The following is a 24071-nucleotide window of genomic DNA, read 5'->3' on the forward strand; positions in this document are numbered from 1 at the left end:
AGTTGACCTATTCAGTTCTTTCAGCACCTTCATGACACACTCTTATGGGTCAAACAAACATGTGACCATTGGTGCTGCCCTTCTCTGTATATCCACTGTTAATTCCTTCTGGTAAGTGTCCCATACACTTGAGAAATAGTCTAGAATGGGCCCCGTAAGTAACTGGTAATCAATCTCCTTTGTAGAGTGATTGGATTTCCCCAGTATTCTACCAATAAACTGAAGTCTGCCACCTACTTTACCTATGGCTGAGCTATATGATCATTCCATTTCATATCCTTACAAAGTTTTATATCCATGTATTTGTATGAATTGACCAATTCCAGCTGTTGCTCGCTGATCTTACAGTCATATGGCACTATTCTTTTTTTTTTTGTGAGGTGCACAACTTTTCATTTCAGATCATTTAACACAAGTTGCCAATCTCTGCATCACTTTGAAAGCTTATCAAAATCTGACTTAATATTTGTGAAGTTTGTCTCAGACAGTATGTCATTATAGTTAATGCTGCATTAACTGCAGAAAGTGTGAGGTAACTATCTGTACTGTCTGCAAGATCATTAACATAAAACATGAATAGCAACGATCCCAACACTTCCCCGGTGCACTGCCGAAGTTACTTCTACATCTGTCAATGACGCTCCATCGAATATAAGTTATAGAGTCCTCCCTGCTAAAATAATCTTCAGTCCACTAACAAATTTCACTTCACATCCCATATGATAATACTTTTGATAATATGTGTAAATGTGGTATCAGTTCAAATGCTTTTTGGAAATTGGGAAATGCTGCATCTACCTGACTTCCTTGATCCATGGCTCTCAGTGTGTCATGTGAGAAAAGTGGAGTTTTCAGAATCCATGCTGGTTGGCATGGATGAGGTCATTCTGTTCACAATACCTCATTAAGGTTGAGCTCAAATCATGTTCTACAAATCTACAACAAATTGATATCTTGGATACTGGATGGTAGTTTCATGGATCATTTGTGCTACCCCTCTTGCAGACAGGTGTGATTATGCTTACTTCCAACTACTGGGCACAGTTTTTTGTCAGAGGTATGTTCTAATAGATTATAGTTAACAGAGGGGTTAACTCAGCTGCAAATTCAGGGATTCTATTAGGCCATGGAGCTTTGTTCCCTTTTAACAATTTCAGCTGTTTCTCAATGCCAATGACATGAATATCGATGTCCTTAATCTTTTCAGGAGTACAGGAATTAAATTGAGAAATTCTTGCTTTGCTACCTTAGATTTCAGTTCTTCTCATCTGTGCATTACTGTACACTAACTCTGGTGTCACTAACAGCCTTTATATATGACCAGGATTTCTTTAGGCTTTGTGACAGATCTTCCAATAATAGTCTGCTATGGTAGTCACTGAAGATTTCATGCACTGATTTCATGATAGCCAAGTACATTTAATTCAGCATCTCTCTATCTACAATGCTACACTGTATTTTACACCTATTATGCAGTAGCCTCTGTTTCTTTGGAAGATTTTACAGTTACTGTATACTCTGCAGAGCCCCTCCCATCACAAACCGTTCTACTTGGTGTGTGTGTGTGTGTGTGTGTGTGTGTATATATATATATATATATATATATATATATATATATATATATATATATATATATAGACACACACACACACACACACACACACAGCGCATGGTCAACTATTCTTTTAAACTTGGGCCATGGTTCCTGTACGTGCTCCTGTCCTGGCCTGAAAGTTTCACGTTCTACATTAGAAATGACACCACTGCTTCTTCACCTAGTTTACTGAACACATAATTTTTTCTTCTTGTTTTAATTGCCCTTTGTACTTCTGTAATCATGTTGCTACAACTGCCTCATGGTCACTGATACCAGTTTTGATGTGGAAATCCTCAAAGTGGTCAGGTCTGCTTGTTGCCATCAGATCTATTTCTGTCGTGAACAGTGTTCCAAACTGTCTGTTCTAGATAGTTTTCAGAGAAGACATTTAGTAATATTTCACATGATATCTGGTCATGCCACCACTAAAAAACCTATAATTATCCCAACTGATTGATGATTTAAGTTTCCTCCAATGATTACAGAGTGATTGGGGAACCTACGTACAAGCAAACTGAGGAGTTCTCTTAAGTTATTTAAAAAGTCACAGCACTTGGTTTACTGTTAAGCATATATTTACACACAAATTTGCATTTTACATAATTTGACTTCATCCCCCAATTTTGTGAGTCTGGTGGTCAATAGAAGGATCCAATAATAATTTTATGTCCATGCCTGATACTGAGTGTTGCCAAACAATCGCGCATACAACTTCAGTTTCTATTACACTGAATTTCAGTTTCTTGTCTCCTGCAACAAATAAACTGCCTTCATTTTTCCATTATTGTATCCTTTTGATACATGCCTAAATGTTCCCCCAAAAATTTCTCTGTTGACAACTTCAGATTTTAACAAGTTTTCTGTATCTAGTATTATGTGAGCTTCACTGCTTTTTAAGAGCACCACTTTGTTGCAAATGCTTCAGCAACTAACCACTAAGATTTAAATACTAGGGTTTTAATGCTCTCACCTGTGGGGGGGGGGGGGGGGGCGGCATTTCTTTGGATCTTACACTGATAGTTCTCGGTTTCTTACAGATATCTTATATGGACTGGATGAGGAGTTGCTTAATCTAAGAAACCATTGTGTAGACTCCACACACAGTCAGCTACCTGCTAGCAGCCTCTTCAGGTGTAGCATATACCTGAACCACTTAACAGGACCTTATAGTTATCACCCCTATGGTACAACTCGAGGAAATCATAGCCTAGCCTGACACAAAACCTTTCCAGTTGCTGGTTCAAGTCTTCCACTAGTCACAGAACTAGGTGGCCACAATCTATTTTAAGAAAATGCTGCAGGTTTTGAGCTTTGTTGAAACTTGGCGAGCAAGCCTGATATTCTCAACCTTCTCTGCCAGACATTGGAATGATCCAATTATGACCTCAGAGTCAAGATGACAGATATTGTTAGTCTCAGTGTGTGCCACAGCCTGAAGTTGATAACACATTGTTCCCTAAATGGTGGTTGGAATAGCCTGGTAGACAATATGTGGGGCATCAAATGCTGTAAACATCATTAGATTTTTGCAACCTCACACTCAAGGGGTTCCTTGCGAGTGCACCTGGTATTACTCCCTATTCATTGCTGCAATTTACCTAAGGAGTACCATTATTCGCCATACGTTTGGTCTGACGACGATTAATAGACCCTTACCCCCTTGTGTCCATCTCCCTTCGACACGGGACACAATAAGTTTCCCAAGAGGTGAAGTAAACTTACTTCAATGGCTCAGTATTGACTTTTAGTTGAAGGCGGCACCTTGAATTTGTTTGTTAGGGGATGGGTGTAACATCCTGAGTTTGCCCTGATCATGTAAGTTTATTATTTTGACAGAGAGAAATGGTGTGTTAACGACCACAGTAGCTTGCGATTGCACATCCACTGGAAGTTGTACATATCCATTCACGAGATCAATTTTGGAAAAGTATGGGCAACACATCAGTTTTTGCATCAATTTCTCATTGCAAGGAATAAGATAAGAGTCAATCACACATTAAGCATTTACAGTAGACTTGAAATTACAAAAAATACCTAGTTTGCCATTTGGTTCATGAATGACACCCAAAGGCAAGATATAAATGATAAAAGTAACAAAATCTGCTGCCTTTTGAGATAATACAATTCTTTCTTCAGGTTGAAATGCAAAGCGACTGGAATAAGTCATGCACATCAAAATTTCAGAGTGGCTAATTATTTTAGTTGTTGGCACAGCCTAATCCTTATTAAAAAGAGAGGTCAAAAGGTTTGAGATGAGGTATACAGATTTGTAAAAGGTGCTATATGTGAAATGATATTCATGTTGCCATGCATGTGAAAGGCAAAAGTTTGGAAACCATGCAGACTTAATATATTTTGCACTAGATGGAAAGTGACAATGAAAAATTGTAGTTGTCAACAGACTTGTTTGTAGATTTTGGAGACTTGTCATAACCCCATAATTGTGTCTGTTGTTTACTATAACACAACAGCTATTGATTTACTCCTTTGAGAGGGAGTGAGCTTATTTCTTCATAGGTCTTCTCATTGATTAATGGTGCAAAAGCTGTAATACTGTAGTTTTCAGCGGCATTAAGTCATGAGCTACAGCAGACTACAGCAAGTGATCTCGTCTTCCACAATTTGGGGAATGAATTCCCAATATCGGCTTTGGGAACTATTATGTCTGCGAAAACAGTCTTCACATTGGATGGGACAGAGTTATTTCTTACATTGAACTTTGTTATGATGAAGATGACATAGACTAGTGTCTACTACTGGATTTTCAGTGACTGACTGGCATACTGGAATGCAAAGAGGTGAAGTGTCTTTTGTATTGGACTTTGTGACAATGCAGACGGTTGTCCATATGTTTAGTGACTGCTTTTCATAACATTACTGTCACTACTTGATGAGAACATACAACCTGAATTTGGACTACCCTCACACCTGAGCAGGTGGGTATGTGTCTTTAATGTAAACACATTTCTTTGTCTTGTGCAATAGGGATTATCATTTTTTCTGTGGAATCAACATATAATTTTAAACAGTCACTCTTCTCAAAATTAAAACCACACTTCTTCTTCTGATGGGAATGTTGACATAAGTGGTGGTTTATGCTCTGGTGAAGCAATTGTTGAAGTATAGACTCTTGCAAACCTATCCTCTGTTGGAATAGTGCTTCTTGCAGACCCATCCTCTGCTTCTGCAGTACTTGTTGTTATGTCTGCAGCACCTCATTTGATTTTGAAGCTGCATTTGCTGTTGTCACATCTTGAGAAACTCAAGACCAATTTTGCTGAATGTACATTCTTTAACGTGCCAACTTCGAGCCCAATGCAATCACTTGTGACTTGAATCCTTATTCACCTTGTAGAATGGGCTAATCCATTTCTTATATTCAGCAGCACACAGCACTTACTGACAACACACAAAGGCACAAACATTATGCAGTACTTTGAACAAAATTAGTTACAGCCAAGTAATAAATAATTAGAGTAATAAACTGGCAAAGACAGCTCTAGAAAATCTAGGTAAAGCTCTGAACAGTCACCAGTATTAAATATTCCTGGCTAGAGAATAGGCCAAACATCCAGTATCCAAAGTCTGAGGATGTGATGCAATGTCAAAGTAAGATGTCAACTATGTTCCGAGCTTGGCAGCGATCTGTTTGCTCCAGTTTTATATGCACCACATAGGTCACCTAGTTCGGCCTTGTGACATGCAGGTCACCTGATGCGGATGGTGACTGCAGAGTCAATCACACACAGTCGTTGTTGGAGAATGACTCATGCCAGAATGCAAGACACAGCAGCCTAAGCTTATTGTTGAACCGTGATAATCACAATTTCTGCAGTTTTCTACTTTATGTGTGGAGAGAAATTCAGTGCCTTTCTGTGGCGTGATATAATGCTAGGCAATTTCCATAAGGACATTATCTACAGCCAGGGCCGGTTTGAGCACATTTTTCCACACAAGCAACGTATGATTTGCCCTCCTCCATCTCCCTCCCTTGTGTACTTTAATATGTCAGTTTGGCCACTCTTACCCCAAGTGACATGCCTCTCCTTTCTAACCTTCCCCTACCAATCCTTCCTTCCTTTTTGGCGAAGGAGCTAATAGTTCTGAAAGATAAGAATAGTTGTTCAATTTTAAACAAGTCTATCAACAGTGCTGGAATTTCACCTCTTCAAGGTAAGTATTGGCCAGCCATTCTCTCTCTTTGTAAAATTACAGTTTTAATACGAGAAAAGACACATAATTACAGATTCATGCATTTATTAAAAATAATACCCTAGTCCCCCTTATCTTAACTTTCAGATTATTTACAGTCCTCAAATACTTAAACACGGAACCAACATAATTACATGCTGACACCTCCTCTTCATGAGGCTGTCGGAAAATACACTATTCAAACTTAATGCGACAAGCTGCACACTTTGCTGAGATGGTCAAGGTGACCAACATTGGATAGTTACATGTGCCTCAGGCAAACCGTTGGCATGTAAATTTGTGAGGCTGGATAAGAAATACAATGGTAAAACAAAAAAGTAACACACAGCTTTCACTTTTGAATACGTTTACCAAAGTTAAACTTGTATTGCATACATAGTGCCCTACAGAAGCTTACCGTATTTTCTCAAATCTAAGCCGCACTTTTTTCCAGTTTTTGTAATCCAAAAACCTGCCTGCGACTTAGAATCGAGTGCAAAGTAAGCAGAAGTTCTGAAAAATGTTGGTAGGTCCCGCCACAACTAACTTCTACCGTCGAATATATGTAGCGCTACACAGGCATGCTTTGCAGGCACAAAGATAAATACTGGCACCAAAACCTCTGTGTCAGAAAATAAATTAAATGAAAAGGTAGAAGAATGTAAACATTATGCCATGTATTTTTTTTGTGTTTGCTACTAATTTAAATCCTGTCTGCCCAATAAACTACGAAACTAGAGCGAGACAACAGCAAACGCGGAAGATTATACATATAATGTCATGTTTATATTTGTATTATTCTTTTACTGAATAGTGATACAGTCATAAATGAAGCACGGCAAGTGACTAGATTTTTAAATCTCAGGTTACTAATTTCTGTGCAGAATGTAATGTACTAAAGAGGTGTCTGCAAAGATTTTCAAACGGAAATTTTTTTTCGCTAGACTCTCGTTCAGAACATCATCTATCAGACGCACTCTATTATTTGTTTCTTGTTGATCATTATCAAAGAAATCAAGCAGTGTAAGTAACAACAACAGTCTCTTGCCATTGTTTCGCTTATGAGACAATTCCTCTCTTCTTTTTTTTATTGTAAGAAGCGGTTGCACGCACAAAAGCAAGCCATGCCACGAGCGGCGACAGGTCGTAAGCACTCATTATCATGACACAGTACAATAATGCATTTTCGGCTTAGAGTGACGTAAACACCTATATCAAAGAGAATGGCACTTATCAGATCAAAGCAAAATAAGCAACTGATTCAAACCAGGCGAAGCACCTCAAAAAGGAAGGGTACCCGTGTAAATACGGATGGAGTGCCTGACACACAGCAGTGGCTACCTGGTAAAGCTTAACTGCTAAGCTTACAATTCGAACCAAACTACTGTAACTGTATCTTCATCCATTCAACCTCAATTGTGCCTCATGTTACAATGGACCAACTTTGTTTCAATTTGGAGGTGCGGTCTAAACCTTTTCTTTCCCCTTGAATTTCAAGCCTCAAATTTCAGGTGTGGCTTAGATTCGGGCAAATTTTTTTTTCCCTTGATTTCTAGTCTCATTTTTCAGGTGCGGATTAGATTCGAGTGTGGCTGACATTCGAGTAAATACGGTATCTTAATGGCTCTGCTGCACACATTTTCTGGCAAAACATGGATGCAGAGAACAAGGATACTACAATACAGGACAGAACTTCATTCTAGGTTTACACAACTTGGAATTTGCTACTGAATATGAACTGCAGGCAATATATTGATTACAGAGGGCAATGCAACATACCTTTCCAAATCTGGCAACTGCAAGCATCACAAGGTCTGTTATCACCAACAAAATGTTCTTCTCTGTTTCACTGCTAAAGTTACTGCATCTTGTTTCACTGAAGCTGGGTGTCAAAGAATCAAGCAGCATGTCTGTTCCACATTTATAGCTGTCTATCTGTACACTTAAAATAAGATGATGCCATCGCAGATCTAGATGCAAGTGGAACAGATGATAAGATGCCTGTGGACACTTAAAAAAGAATGAAAATCAGCAATGACACACAAAAAAAGCTGATCAGATATAAAATATTATGACTATAAGCAAAAAGGTTATTGTACTTAAGATGTAAGTAGAGACTCCATTTAAGAATGGAGGTATTCTGGAGAACACAAATACACTGCAGAGATGTAGAGAAGAAGCAAAACTGATTCAGGTCTGACTGTTGCTAGATTTATATGTTCAATAATTGTGAGACTAAATAAATTAATAACACTCATAAGTACCAGCAATACAGGGAAAGATAGATTGCTACTCACCGTAAAGATGAGACAATGAATTGCAGACAGGCACAACAAAAAGACACTTACACATTAGCTTTTGGCCAAAGCCTTCTCCAGGAAAGGAAACACACACACATTCATTCAAACAAGCAAGCACACCTCATGCACACATGACTGCCATCTCGGGCAGCTTGGTCCTTGGTATTGTCATCCACTTGTAAAGAGCAAAAAAGTGTTCGCTATGTTTTTGTGGGAAAATGGGAGCACTCGGAAAATCTAGCAGAGAACTTCAAGAAATAAAGAGACGCAAATAAAGCAAATTACGAAAGTGTGCATGAAAAGCTTCAAGTCCTTCAATAAGTTGCTTCATTTGATTATGCAGTTGTTGCTATTGGAGTACAAATCATTAATCACTTTTCATTCAGCAATATCACTGAGGGTACAAGAACTTATTCAGAGGTCAAATGGAAAGAATGAATCCATAGCAGTGCTTAAGTTTGTGATCTGCCACCTGATAAGACGATTTAAAACTGCTGTACATGTGAGGCTCTCAACAGCTTGATCTCGAGGAAAGATGGTACTGGAAGGACCCCACAGCATGTTATGTACATTAAAATCCCATAAAGGAGCATATGAGAGAGTAGGTTTACAAGCCAAAAAGATCTAAATCTCCATCAAAAGCAAGTACAGTGGACATATGATTACCACATATGACATGTGCACATAAACATACAATTGCTTGCAATGGGGTGAGGAGGCGAAATGAATAGTGGTATTCATTGTTGATAAATACGGCCACCTCATCTTTAACTATCTCCGTACTGAGATAAGTCTTTATGTGTAGGTTACACACTTCAGTACAGGGGTATCAGTGCCTTTCTGCTTCTTGATACCATTCTCTTTCAGTGGGTCACCGGCAGTTTTGCAACTGACAGCACAGTAAATTTCTGTTCAGTATTTTCTGTACTAAGATTCTGTTGTCACAAGAGTATCATATTGAATAACTTATTGGATCGTTGAGAATTTAAATGCAAATACATGGACGAGAGTGGAGCTACACACAAGGAAGTTTGTTCCACTTCCAACACCTTTGAGAAAAACATTATAGTTAGATGTCAATTTTTTCACTGTCATGCCAAAAAAGCAGTGACGCTTGGTGGTGCTATTGTCTTGAGTGCTTATTTCACTGTTAGGAATATTTCTGATCACGTTACTGGATTTCCTTTCTCCTCCATATGACGTACAACCACAGATCCACACTATATGATTCTGAGTGTCTAGCACAGTTAGGTTGGGTAGAACACGCTGACTCTAACATGGGTCATATCCTCTAAAAGGGGAAGGCAAAGCTGTCCTCAATACAAAGGCTGGTGTTAGCTGTCTCTTCTAACAGCTCTTTTACATTGTAATATCTCATGACATTTCACAATTGTCTTTCAATTCCTGAATATGTCAAATCTGGATGACCCTGGAGTATTCATGAAGAATAGACTAGTTTCTACAACACATGTCTTTCATATTGCTGAAGTCAGTCATTATGAAAATTCTGTTAGATGGAAAGTTTAACTTACTGTTACAGCAGAAGTATCATCAGACTCAATTGAATTTGTTGAGAGAATTAACTACTGTTAGAACACATGCTTAAGTTTTGTTTGAAAGGTACATTGATTTTATTAATTCAACAATATATGCTTTCCTATTTCTATGTAATATGATGCACTGCAGAAGGTTGGTATCGACGAAAATTGGTTCAGTACCGTGGAACTGCAGTCACGGTCCTATTTCATCGAAGGAAAATTATTACTCTCGACAGAACTGCATTTTATTATTTTTCCTCGACCTAGCAACTAGTTTTTGTTGAGTGATCTGTCATTGCACATAGGCAGACTCTGGCTTATCTATAGAGACAACTTTGAAGAAATGAAAGAGATACAAGAGCAATGCCAACGAACAGGAGAAAAGAATTTCCAGCAAACTGCACTTTTAATTACAGTATTCTGAACTCTTTGAGGATGTCCACAATGAAAATGGTATCAGTGACCATGATGCAGTTGTGGCAACAATGACTTCCAAAGTACAAAGGACAATTAAGACAACAAGAAACATATATATATCTTCAATAAAGAGGATAAAAAATCAGTAGTGTCATATCTCAATGAGGAACTTGAAACTTTCATCACAGGGCAGGAGCATGTAGAGAAACTATGGCTGGAGTGTTTAAAAGAATAGTTAACCACACACCGGATAGATGTGTATCTGATAGAACAGCCCATAGTGGGCACCTCCACGGTATACGTCACTGTAAAGAAACTTCTAAGGAAACAGATTATTGCATAATAGGTGTAAACCAAAGCATAGTGTTATAGATAGAGAAATACTAAGTGAATAGTGTTTGGCTGTGTAGAGAGCAATTTATGATACATTCAATGACTACTGTAGCAGAATACTGTCAAACGATTTTCCATGGAATTCAAATAAATTCTGGTCATATGTAAAGGCCATTAGTGGCACCAAGGTTAGTGTCCAGCCCTAGTAAATGACACAGGAACTGAAACTGAGGGTAGCAAAACAAAAGCTTAAGTCTATTTTCAAATGTTCCTTTACAAAGGTAAACCCACGAGCATTGCCCCAATTTAATGCCCATACCACAAAAAGATGGATGAAATAAGTATTACTGTTGAGAAACAGCTGAAATCATTACAATTGAAGAAAACCCTGCCAGATTCTACACTGAATCGGAGGCTGGGTTGGCCCCTCTTCTGACTATAATCTATCCTCGATCCTTGAATAAAAAGCAGTGCCCAGTTCTTGGTAAAAGGTGCAGGTCATACCTGTCAACAAGACGTGTAGCAGAAGTGATCCACGAAATTACCATCCAATATACCTGACATCGATTTGTTGTAGACTCTTCGACGATATTCTGAGCTCCAACATAATGAAGTATCTTGCACAGAACGACGTCCTCAATGCCAACCAGCATGGATTACAAAAACTTTGATCACGTGGAACCCAACTTGCACTTTTCTCGCATGACATACTGAAAGCTTTGGATCAAGGCAGTCAGGTCAATGCAGTATTTATCGACTTCCGAAGAGCATTAGATTCAATACCACATCTATGCTTATTGTCAAAAGTATAAGCATATGAGGTATCAAGTGAAATTTGTGACTGGATTGAGGACTTTTTGGTAGGGAGGATGCAGCATGTTATCTTGGATAGAAAGTCATCACTAACTTCAGGTTAGCCCCAGGGAAGTGTATTGGGACCCTTGCTGTTGATGTTGTATATTAATGATTTTGCACACAAATTAATAGCAACATTAGACTTTTTGCAGATGATGCTGAAGCTGTATAAATATTGAGAGATCTGGATAAGATTTCAAAGTGGTGCAAAGATGGGCAACTTGCTCCCAATGTTCAGAATGCAAAATTGTGCACTTTACAAAAGGAGAAAAACATAGTATCCTATGACTATAATATCAATGAGTCACTGCTGGAATCAGTTAACTCATACAAATACCTGGGTGTAACACTTTATAGGAATATGAGATGGAATGGTCACATAGGCCCAGTCATGGGTAAAGCAGGTGGTAGCCTTCTGTTTACTGGTAGAATACTGGGGAAGTGCAATCAGTCTACATAGGAGATTACTTATAAATCACTCATGCAACCCATCCTAGAGTATTCCTCAAATGTGTCGGATCGACACCAAATATGACTGACAAAGGATATTGAATGTATACACAGAAGGGCAGCATGAATAATCACAGGTTTGTTCAATCTATGGGAGCGTGTCACAGAGATACTGAAGACAGATGTAAACTATCCCAAGAAAATCTATTAACAAAGTTCCAAGAATTGATTTTAAATGATGACTCTAGGAATATACTACAATCTCCTATGTGTTGCTCAAATAGGCATTGTGAGGATAAGATTAGAAGGATGTAGATGCAGAATCTCAAGTACAGTTCTAGTGTGCACTCTACGGAGAGTGGATGCACACACACAAAGTCAGTCAACAAAGGATATTATTCAGTTTTAACATCAATGCAGAATAGACAGTGGGACACAGAAATTTAGCTGCTTCTTGCGCTGTAGCAGCCTTGATTACAAGGGCACCATTACACAGCTCTATTGGGGATTAATACAGTAAAAAGGTTAAAAATGATGTAAATTGTTACAACTATACAGACACGAACAACTGGGACAGGCTAGACAAGCATGGAGAGCTACATCAAATCAATTTCTGGACCTAAGATCACAACATCGGGATTTGAGGATACCAGCTACTTTTGTAAAAACTATCCTCAGTTCTGCTAGTAACAATAAACTAATTTTGATATCTTTGTGTTTAGCCACAATTTAAAGATTTAATGTTATTTGTTGATTGATCAGAAGACACATCTCTATAAAGTTCTCTTGATGTTTACTTATTATAACGGGATTGGTGGGATGTGACAGGTATGTAGAAACAGGGAAAAGAATAGGTATGTGATTCACAGATCTAGAAATGGCTTTTGATCTAGGAAATAAGAAAGGCCAGAGTAATTCTAAAACTGAAGGAGGTGAACTAGAAAGACAGGAGACTAATTAAGAATACAAGGCAAAAAGCAACCATGAAGGTTAGAAATGGTATGACAAACTGGGTTGAAATCGGATTGTTATCTTTCACTAGCTCTGTTTATTCTACATATTAAAGACTTGATAATGAAGACACTAGAAGGAGAGAATGAAGAAGTAAGCATAGGAGGCCAGGAACTCAACTACATCAGACCAGCTGATGGCACGATGGTGGTTGCAGATAAAACAACATTGTAAAAACAGTATCTCTTCCAAGAACATTATCCAAACCTGACGGAGGACTGCAAGAGTACAGAATGACAATCAACACAAAGAAAACTAAAGAGATGAGATTTCATCACAAATAAGAAATGAAAGTAAAAACAATGAAAGGTTAAATTGGACAGTTTGTGCAGTACAGATATTTGAGGAACATTCTAACTGGTAACCTGACGAGTGAGAGAAATGAGATCAAGAATTCCAATGGCAAAGCAAGCTTCTTTTTTTTGCCCCCCCCCCCCCCTCTCCCCCACACACATAAACATTCATTACATGGAAAATTGTGGTCGGTGTAAAGAAAGAGGTCGCCTAAATGCCTTGTGTGAAGTTTTTCTGTACAGCTGTGAAAGTTGGACATTGAAGAAGAGAGAGAATTGAAGCCATTCAAGATGTATGTTTGGAGTTGAATAGAGAGAATACATTGAAGTAGTGTGAAGTGCTGGAAAGGTTAAAGGAGCAAACCAGGTAAATAAAAGAAAGCAGGCAGTGCACGACATATATTGTGAGGAAAAGGTAGTCTGACAACAGCTATCAAAGCTACTGAGGAAGAATAATTCCAGATGAAAGGACAAGAGGAAGATACCACACTATGGAGCATTTGGTCTGGAACAGGATCTGACGGAGATTGCATTGTGTCAGGAATCCAATAAGTGAAACACCTTACAATAATGAGTGGAATGCACTTTGACCTCACAAGAAGCTTGGTAGATCTTGGTGAAGCCAAGCATAGGCCAGCAAGACAAGAGCATGTTTTATAGAGCTGTGTTAACCTTAGTGATACACCACACTTCAGGCAGCCAGTAACAACTGCAATCCCAAAGAATGTCAGAACCACTGAACAACTGGTATAAGCAACTGCAAACCTTATTACAGCAGTTCTACATTTTCTACAGTGCAGTGTATGATATTGTTCAGGAAACATTGAAATTTCATAAATGTAGTGCTTGGTGGGTGCCTAAGAACCTGACAGACAACAAGGGCCAGCAAATGATGACATGATTGGATCACTTAATGTGTTATGTTGCAAAAGGGCACGACTTTCTGAAAGGAATCATCATTGGCGGTGAGATGTGGGTGTATCACTACATACCCAAAACCGAGCAGGCCTCTATGGAGTTGAAACATGCTGGTTCCACAGTATGAAAAAAATTCAAAGTGACTTAATCTACGAAAGTGTTCTAACAGTGTTCTGGAATATATATGGTGTGTTACTGGTAGAATTTGATGAACATGGGACCACTGTGAATGCTGCAGCCTACATCGAAACTTTGGATAAATTATGTCCTGCCCTTCATGACAAACACTGCAACATTAATGTTGATGGTGTCACACATTTTTATGACAATACTCACCCTCATGTTGCTGCTTCAGTTCATGAGAAAATTGCCCGAGTTGGGTGGGAGGTGCTCCAGCATCCACTATACAGGCCAGACCTTGCAACATCATACTTACATCTGACTGGTTCAAAGAGGAAATTTCTGGTTGGCCAATGCTTTGCCACAGATGCAAAAGTTAAATCAATAGTCTCCATCCAGGTGGCTCTACTCCAACCAAATGAACTTTTACAAACAGGGAATATTGAAACTGCTACCATGATTGGAAAATGTGTTGAGAGTGTTTGTGACTATGTAGAAAAGTAGGTAAAAGATATAAGTTCATTTGTGATTTCTTTGTTTTGTTACCTACTGACCTTTTCGGTAATGAAATTATTGTGAGTTACTTTCCGATTTTCCCTTGTACAACTGGGATGTGGCAGATCTTTCCAAACTGGTGATCTCTCCAGCTCATTGATACGTAGCTGTCCTCGAGGTGAAGGACTTATGTGTGGAGGGTGAAAACCCTTTCCAATTGTGCAGTTGAACAGCCCCTCTCGGTCTCAACGTCAATAATGTCATATGACTATCTTTCGGTACCTGTAAATATCTCCTTGAAGCAAAGCTTGTCTGTTGCAACATCTGTTCTTAATTTGCGTGACAGTCTGGTATTTACTAAATGAAATAGGTATAAAACATGCTACTCTTCTTTGGATTATATGTGTCTCCTCTATTTGTTCATTCTTTAAATTTTTTCATAAAAAACAATAATACCCTGCATCAAAATACACAATCATACACATATAAAGAATTGTATTGTGATGTTGCTTACAAACCATCAAACTACAACAAAAATCCTGTTCATTCCATTTAGAATTGCTCAACAATTTTAACTAAAAAGTATACTCCTCAGAATGATCTCATGCAGCACGAGAACAAAATAAAGTTTAACCAATACTATACACATCCACTTCTTGCCATCTCTAGCACACAATTCTGTATAATTTGTGAAGAGGTAAAACTGGCCTTCTTGCATTTCTTGCCTGCAGAAATACTGTGAACCTGTGCCACATGTTGACTTTCATCATACCTACTCATTATTGCAGAACAGAGAGAAAGTGGTGTTATAATTCATACTGATAAAACAATTATTTATAAACCTTTAAATTTAAATAACTATTGTACAACAAAAATTTGATGTCTGTGGGATTGAAATTACTGCAAAAGGCAAAACAGTTACAGTGCTTACAATTTAGAGAGCTCCAGCACAAAAGTTTCATATTTTTCTGGATAAGTTCGAATCTCTCTCTCAGCTGAACTTTTTTTTTCTCAAAACCAGATATTTAATAGTTACAGGATACTTCTATGTTAACTTCTTAACCAATAACAATTGCAAGACTGACTTAGAACATGTAATGAATTCTTACAACTTGACTGCTATTGTTATCTTCTCCACTACAGTTGCAGAAAATTGTGAAAAGCTTGGAGAAAATATTTTCATTAACAAGAGTAGAATCAACAGTGCATTATAAGCCAAGTCATAAATGGCCTTTCTGATTATGATGGCCAACTGTTTACAGTCAACAACATATATTTGTGTAACAAAGTTTCCCACACCTATCAGTCCTTTAGATGAAAAAACACTGAAACTCATTCTGCTTTTAATTACTACTTGCCACAGGCTGATTGGGATCCAGTACAGAGTATAACCTATGTAATGATAAATTTAATTTTTTTTCTTAAATGAATTCATCTCTCTATCTGAAATGACTTTTCCAAAAAGAAAAGTCAGGAAGAGCACTGAGAGTTCTTCCATGGATTACGGAAGTTATTAAAATTTCTTGCAGGACTAAGAGAGAATCACATTCCGCATTAACAGTATCAAACTATCCCCTTGAAAGAGCTTGTTATCAATTGTACTGTAAAATTTTAAGATGGAAAATAAATAAATCCAGAAGTTATATATTAAATGTGAAATTGACAACTTTACAGACTAAATAAAATCAATTTGGAATATTGTCGCAGAAGAAGCTGAGTAGCACCGTGGTTTAGTGGTTATGATACTAAACTGTTGCATGGAGGGTCGTGAGTTCAAAACTCATCTGGACCGAACAATTTTAATTTCTATAATTGGTTCGAGTACATTCTAGAAGTATCCAGAAATGTCAAGAATCATTCTACTGGAATGTTCTGTAGCTGTATATATATACTGTAAGTGTTTTGGCCGGAGGCAGTTCACTCTGCACTCTTGTGAGTGCAAGTGCTGAATAAACTTTCGTTAAGTGAAGTTAGTGTTTGTCATTCATCTAATTACACCTTCTTCTATGTGACATCATTCTGGTGGAGGCGCTGGGTAGTGGAACTTGTGATAGCGCACATTATCCATGACACAGGAGCTCCCATCAGGCCATGAGAGCCGCCATTTATGTGGTGAGAAACCAGAGTTCGAGCCATATTCAACAGATCGCAACCTACCAGAGACAGAAGAAGAAAAGGACGTTACGATGACAGCAACTGTGTGCCACCACATGAGACATCCTTCCAGGTTCTCTGGTGATGATGGCCAAGATCCAAACAAATGGTTGAAGGTATATGAGCATATAGCCAAATTTAACAAATGGGATGACACCATGTGCTTGGCTAACGTATTTTTCTATTTGCAGGGCAATGCCAAGCAATGGTATGAGAACAACGAGGAGAAGTTCACAAGCTGGGAAGTATTCCAGGCGGAACGTCGAATAATTCATGTTGAGGCAGAGAAAATGACGAAGAATGACATAATTCAGCCTTTGCAGAGCCCATGGTTGTCACCAGTGGTCCTCGTCAGGAAGAAGGATGGCAGTTGGCACTTTTGTGTTGATTATATGAAGCTTAATAAGATAACTAAAAAAAAGTCTACCCTCTTCTACGAATTGACGATACACTAGATTGTCTGAAGGGGGCTAAGTTTTTCTCAACCATGGACATGTACTCGGGAAACTGGCAAATCGAAGTAGATGAGGCTGATCATGAGAAAACTGCATTCATCACCCCTGAGGGCCTGTATGAATTTAAAGTAATGCCGTTTGGTATGTGAACCAGCAATTTTTGAATGAATGATGGATAATCATCTAAGGCACCTGAAGTGGACGATGTGTCTTTGTTATTTAGACGGCATTGTAGAGTTCTCAGAGACATTTGATGAACATATAAAAAGACTGAGGGGCTGTATTGAAAAATCTACAACAAGGCGGACTGAAACTTAATCCAAGAAAGTGTCTCTTTGGAGCAAAAGAAATCAAAATACTTGGACACCTTGCGTCAAATGAAGGTGTGCGGCCAGACCAAGAAAAGGTGTGACCTATAACGGAATTTCCTATTCCTAAAAGTATTAGAGATGTGAGAAGATTCCTCGGGTTATGTTCTTATTACCATTGTTTTATCAAAGACTTTTGTATCAAAGGCAGGCCACTCCAGGAGTTGTTAAAAGCTGATGCTAAATTTATCTGGGGTTGTACTCAAGAAGATTCTTTCGATGTGCTGCAAAAATCGCTGACGACTGATCCTGTACTTGGTCTGTATGATGAGAGAGCACCTACAGAACTACACACATATGCCAATGGGTATGGGATTGGTGCTGTTCTGGTGCAAATTTCAGATGGAAAAGAGAAGGTTATAGCCTATGCTTCTAGGACACTTACAAAAGCCGAGAGAAACTACTCCACTACAGAAAGAGAACGTCTTGCTGTGATCTAGGCCATACACAAATTTCAACAGTATCTCTATGGAAGGCCATTCACAATTGTTACAGACTTTGTTGGTTGACAGGTCTTAAGGATCCAACAGGACGACTGACAAGGTGGGCACTACGTCTTCTAGATTATAACTTTACCATAGTGCACAAAAGTGGAAGAAAACACCAAGATGCCGACTGTCTCCCAAGAAACCCTGTGCAAGACCATCAAGACTTTGACAAAGATAGTGACTGTCTCGCTGCACTCCAGGATCTCTCTGTTGAGCAGAAGAAGGACGCCAAGACATCTCAAATTATGCTTGCCTTACATCGGTCAGAGAATGTGAAAGGACAGTTAAAGGTAGTTAATGGATTGCTTTGCAAGAAAAACTTTGATCTGTATGGAAAGAGGTGGCTACCAGGGAATCCTAAACACATGCGCTTAGATGTTCTGCAGAAATTCCATGACACACCTGAGGGCAGACTTTTAAGATTTATTAAGAGATTTTTCTGGCCAAGTTTATTTTGGAGTATCTGTCACTATGTGTTGCATTGTCTAGAATGCCAGAGGAGAAAGGCAGTACCTCAGAAACCACCTGGCCGACTCATACCAATTCCACCAGTTGAAAGGCATTTCCAGTGTGTTTGGATTGACCTGTTTGGATGATTTCCGATGTCTACTAGTGGCAATAGATGGATTATTGTTTGCCCTGATTATCTGATACGCTTTGCCATTACAAAAGCTGTGAAAGCAGCTGAAGCATCCGAGGTAGCCGAATTCACTGTGGAAGACATTTATTAAAACACAGTGCCCTAATGTCGTTAATTATGGATTGAGGGAAATTTTTCAATTGCATCAAGTGACAGAGTTAAACCGTCAGTGCAACATTGCTCATCACATGAGGACTGCCTACCATCTGCAAACTAACGGTCTTACTGGAAGCCTTAATAAGATCTTGGCCAACATGCTATCACTGTTCGACAATGTTGAGCAGAGCAACTGGGATGAGGTGCTACCTTTCGTGAAGTTTGCCTAGAACACTGCCAAGCAAGACACCATTTTTCCTGGTGCATGGGCGTGAGGCGATGACGACGATGGTCACTGTGTTCCTGTTAAATCCTGATGATGTGGACAACAACTACATTGGCCAGGTGTTAACCAGAGCTGAGGAAGCTCTGGCAGTTAGCTCGACTCTGCATGCTACAGGCTCAACAAAACGACTGCACAAGGTATGATGTGAGCCACCGCCCTGTTGTCTACCAGCCTGGTGACCTCGTCTGGATCTTCACTCCTGTTCGGAAGGTTGATCTCTCTGAGAAGCTCCTCAAGTGCTACTTTGGACCTTATAAGATTTTAAGACAGTTGTCTGATATTACTTATGAAGTAGAAGATTTTGACACCGACACAAGACAACGAAAGATCAGAGATACGGTCCACATCCTTCAAATGAAGCCCTATAAGGATCCTGCAACCCAGGGCAAATTCAAAGCTCCAGCAACAGGCAACAAGCGGAAAGGTGACTAAGAGCGTAGCAGCAAAAGAAGTTCTAAGAAGATCACCACCAGGATGAGAATCAGTCACCAGGAGTCTGAGTATGCAGGACCGATGACACATTCCCAGACTAGGAGGACGTAACACTTCTATGCTGTTCTCTTATGGAGGGAGCAATGTCACAGAAGAAGCTGAGTAGCACCGTGGTGTAGTGGTTATGGTACTAAACTGTTGCATGGAGGGTCGTGAGTTCAAAACTCATCTGGACTGTACAATTTTAATTTTTATATTCAGTTCGAATGCATTCTAGAAGTATTCACAAATATCAAGAATCATTCTAATGGAATGTTCTGTAGCTGTATATATACTGTATGTGTTCTGGCCAGAGGCAATTCACTCCGCACTCTTGTATGTGTAAGTGCTGAATAAACCTTCATTTAGTGAAGTTAGTGTTCGTCATTCACCTTCTTCTACATGACAATATCATGAAGAGAGCATGGGACACGATCAGTACAAATGATGATACTATAAAGATAAGCTATTAAAAGGTGACAAATACTGCTGTAACAATTTCTAACATATTTAAAAATCACACTAATATCAAAATTCCTGGGTGCAACAACACATAAAGCAAGAGGAAGGCCACTACTCACCTATAGCAGATTGATGCGTGGAGCACAGAAACACTTAACAGAAAACATTCACACTAGCTTTTTGACCACTAGCTCTTTTTCTTAGAATAGTACACACACACACACACACACACACACACACACACACACACACACAAAAACCACCCGAATACACACTCCAGTGGCCACGGCAATACTAATTATTGACGTTCAATTACTGAAAGCTGAAATCAGTTGCCCGAGGTGATGGGTGACAGAGGTGGGGAGGGGGTACGGAAGGATGCCAGGAAGGGGTAGCCGGAAAGAGGCACGTCTTTGGATGGATGACTTTGTGGCCGCACACAAGGATGAAAAGATTACAGAGGGTACAACAAAAAGAGCTTTAGCAAGAGGAAGAGGAGGAAAAGGGGGAGGCGTGCAGAGGAAAAATTAGAGAAAGGTTAAGTTGAAGAGGGAGAGAGGGAGGGGGAGAGATAAGGGAGCAGGTTGAAAAAGAGGTGAGGAGAGGATTGAAAAAGGGGTGAGGAGAGGGTTGAAAAAGGGGTGATGAGAGGGGGTGGGGGTGGCAGAGGGGGGGGGGGACAGAGGGGGGGTGGCTGAGGTGTCTGACATCTTAGGGGAGTTATGTAGGAATTTTATGAAAGAGGATCAGGTAGTGATTGTGGGTGGAGCAGAGAATAGTCTAGATAGGGACGGGGAATATGACCGGGGTGGTGACCTGGTAAAGATAGCTACTCAAACTGCTAGCACTAATGTGCACTTCACGCAACTGTTTCAGTGCCATTATCGGCCTCACCTTACTGCTGCTGTTAGGCGTGTTAACATGAGCCTCTAGAAGGTGCTGATGGCAGGGCATGGCTCACATTGCAGTGGTGCCACTTGGGTTCATCAGTAGATTGGGATTCACTAGGCATGGCCTGCGCCTCAATAGGTATGGGAAGGGGAGGCTGGCAAAGCTTATAGGTGACAGTGTACTGGGTGGGGGTGGGATCGCTCATGGAAAAATTCCTGTAGTAGTTGGTGTTAGATCTGCACCTTTTTTAAACTGAAGTCAGCTGATCTATATAGCTGCTTAAAGGAAGTCCCTCTAACTATGGGCTCACATTCAGAGGACGTCGTGTTTCCAAGTAAAGAAGGAATTAGCATATTTCATCAAAATGTAATACGTATTAGAGATAAAGATACCAAATTTTCATACGTTAGGCACATTATTTTATTAACTATCACGTTTGAGTGTGTTCATAACAAAATATTGCTCCAGAAGGTGGACCATTATGGAATACAGGAAGTAGCTCACAATTGGTTCACCTCTTACTTGAACAACAGACAGCAAAATGTCATTACTCACAGAACTGAAGATGGCTGTGATGTAGGGTCTGAGTGAGGCGCCGTCAATGTTGGAGCCACTCCTCTTCCTTGTTTACATGAATGATATGCCCTCTAGTGTTACTTGGCTCTGTTTCAAATAGTGCAGTCCACGACATAAGTTCATGGCTTGTCGAAAATAAAATAATGCTACATCACAGTAAGACTCAGTTTTCACAGTTTCTAACACGCAATTCAACAAAACCTGATATTTTAATTTCACAGAATAGGCATATGATTAGTGAAACTGAACAGTTCAAAATTTTAGGTGTTCAGATAGATAGTAAACTGTCATGGAAAGCCGACATTCGAGATCTTGTTCAAAAACTTATAGTGCCATTGTTACTATTCAAATGGTATCTGAAGTAAGTGATCATTCGGCACAAAAATTAGTCTACTTTGCTTATTTTCACTCGCTTATGTCACATGATATTATATTTTGGCGTAACTCTTCCCATTCTCAAAGGATATTTTTGGGTCAGAAACAGGCAGTTCGGGCAATAAGTGGTGTAAGTTCGCAAACCTCTTGTCGATCCCTGTTCACTAGTCTGGGTATTTTGACACTGGCTTCTGTTTACTGTTGTTTCTTGTTAACAATATCAGCTTATTCCCAAGAATTAGTAGCTTTCACCCAGTTATTACTAGGCAGAAATCCAATCTGCATTTGGATTGCACTTCCTTAACTCTTGGCAGAAAGGTGTGCAGTATACTGCTGCATCTATTTTCAATAAGCTACCACAAATATTAAAAAATCTTAGCAGCAATCCACGCGATATCAAATCGAAACTGAAGAGATACCTCATGGGTCACTCCTTTTATTCTGTCGAGGAGTTCCTTGACAATTTAAGCTGATTCCTATGTTACATTGTTGATTGCCTTTACTTAAACTTAATGGTTTGACTTTTTTGAGTTCATAAACATCTTATTTCATCTGTTATTACTTTTATGTTTTATTTTCACGTACTGACATGTTCCATGACATTGGAGATTTTCTCCTCAATTTGGTTACGGAACTGGACAAGTAAAATAAAAATAAAACTGTCTGTCTGCATGGAAAAAGGGGGAGGGGGGGGGGGGGGGAAGGAGGAGAAGGCAGTGCATGATCTGGGAGGAAGAGGAGTGGTGTGGACAGAAGAGAGTATGAAAAAGGCAAGCTGAGGCATTGGGAACAGTAGGTTTAAGTCAGCAGGAAGTGTTGAATAGACAATTCCCATTTGGGTAGTTCAGTGAAACAAATTGTATATGCCACACATCCTGCACTCCTGCAATCCCCCTGGCCTAAATCTTTGCTCACTTGTTCCCACCGCCTCACCTTACTTTCTCCCTACTCTAATCTGTCCACACCACTCCCTCTCCATCTAGATCATGCTCTGCCTTCTCCCTCTCCCCACCTCCCTTTTCAACCACTCTCCCACCTTTCTGCCCTCCCTTTCTCCCTCTTCATCTTTAAACTTCTCTCATTTCCCTACATTTTCCCCCTCTCCCTCATCTTACATCTTTTCATACCATCTGTACTCTTTTTGTCTTGTGTACAGTTGCCAAGTCATACACCCAAAGACCAGCCTCTCTCCCACTACCTCTCGTGCTCCCACCTCCATCACACCATGCAATAGCTTTCAAGAACCAAATGTCAATATTAATCATTCCATTGCCACGGTAGAATGTGTGTGTGGGCGCGCGCGCGCAGTCTGGGATGTAAACCAGCTCGCATCCGTAGTGGAATACCACACGTGCACCCCCGGTAGCGGTAAATGAGCTAGAACGAATAGGCAGCCAGACCAGATATTAGATTTCCTGGCTACAAACATGCTGACAAATCAAAATCAAAAATGTTTTAAAAATTGACCTTTTCAGGACCAACTAGTTAAAAGACTTGGCCCTTCAATCCAAGTATGCCATTTAAACATAAAAGGCATCAATCAAGCTAAAAGCGACCACCTATCTAAACCCCTTGTAGATAATGATATTGATGTAGTTCTAACCCAGGAAACACATGCTCCAACTATGGAGGACCAGCGTAAAAGAGGTAGGATCCATGGCTACAATCTTATTGGTACTATATATTACAGTGTGTATGGTGTAGCCACCTATGTAAGGAGCAATATCAAACATGCTCCTCTCATTTTGACAAGTACAGAAAATGAAATCCAATATGTCACTATGCAAATGGAGGAGGCCATTATAAATAATATATACAAGCCACCAAATGTGCTGTGCCACTGGATATCCTGTCAATTACTGCTCACCCATTGCTTTATGCTGGAGATTTTATTATACAGCATCGTCACTGGAACTATGCACGCGACAATGAGAGTGGTATTGCACTCATCGAAATGAAAATCTGTACCTTGTTTATAATGCCAAGGATTTGGGAACTTTCTGATCAGCTGCTTGGTGAAGAGATTACAACTCAGATCTCTGCTTCGTGTCCAGGGACTGCACAGGGCACCCAGTGCCAATATCCAGAAAAGTCATACCTAATTTCCCACACAGCCGGCACAGGCCATTCATTAATCCTCGATATGGGGCTCTCTGTCCCAATAATGAGATCTGTACCACAACCCAGATGGAATTTCTGCAGGGCTGATGGGCGGAGATTTGTTGACCATCTTGATACATATATCTGTTTTATTCTACCAGGACCTAAAAACTGCCCTTGATTCGTTGGGG

General features: G+C 39.6%; 1 protein-coding gene across 2 annotated transcripts in view; it reads right to left on the bottom strand.

Moving 5' to 3' along the window:
* The window catches only part of LOC124711952 (protein MMS22-like), a 148350-nt gene that overhangs the window by 114674 nt on the left and 9605 nt on the right, over positions 1-24071 (bottom strand). For both annotated transcript variants that reach the window (XM_047242222.1, XM_047242223.1), the window contains one exon: positions 7568-7798. In XM_047242222.1, coding sequence (XP_047098178.1) covers positions 7568-7798 — 231 coding nt within the window. The remainder of the gene's footprint in view (positions 1-7567; positions 7799-24071) is intronic.

The sequence above is a fragment of the Schistocerca piceifrons genome, chromosome 8, assembly GCF_021461385.2.
Source record: "Schistocerca piceifrons isolate TAMUIC-IGC-003096 chromosome 8, iqSchPice1.1, whole genome shotgun sequence".
Lineage (NCBI taxonomy): Eukaryota > Metazoa > Arthropoda > Insecta > Orthoptera > Acrididae > Schistocerca > Schistocerca piceifrons.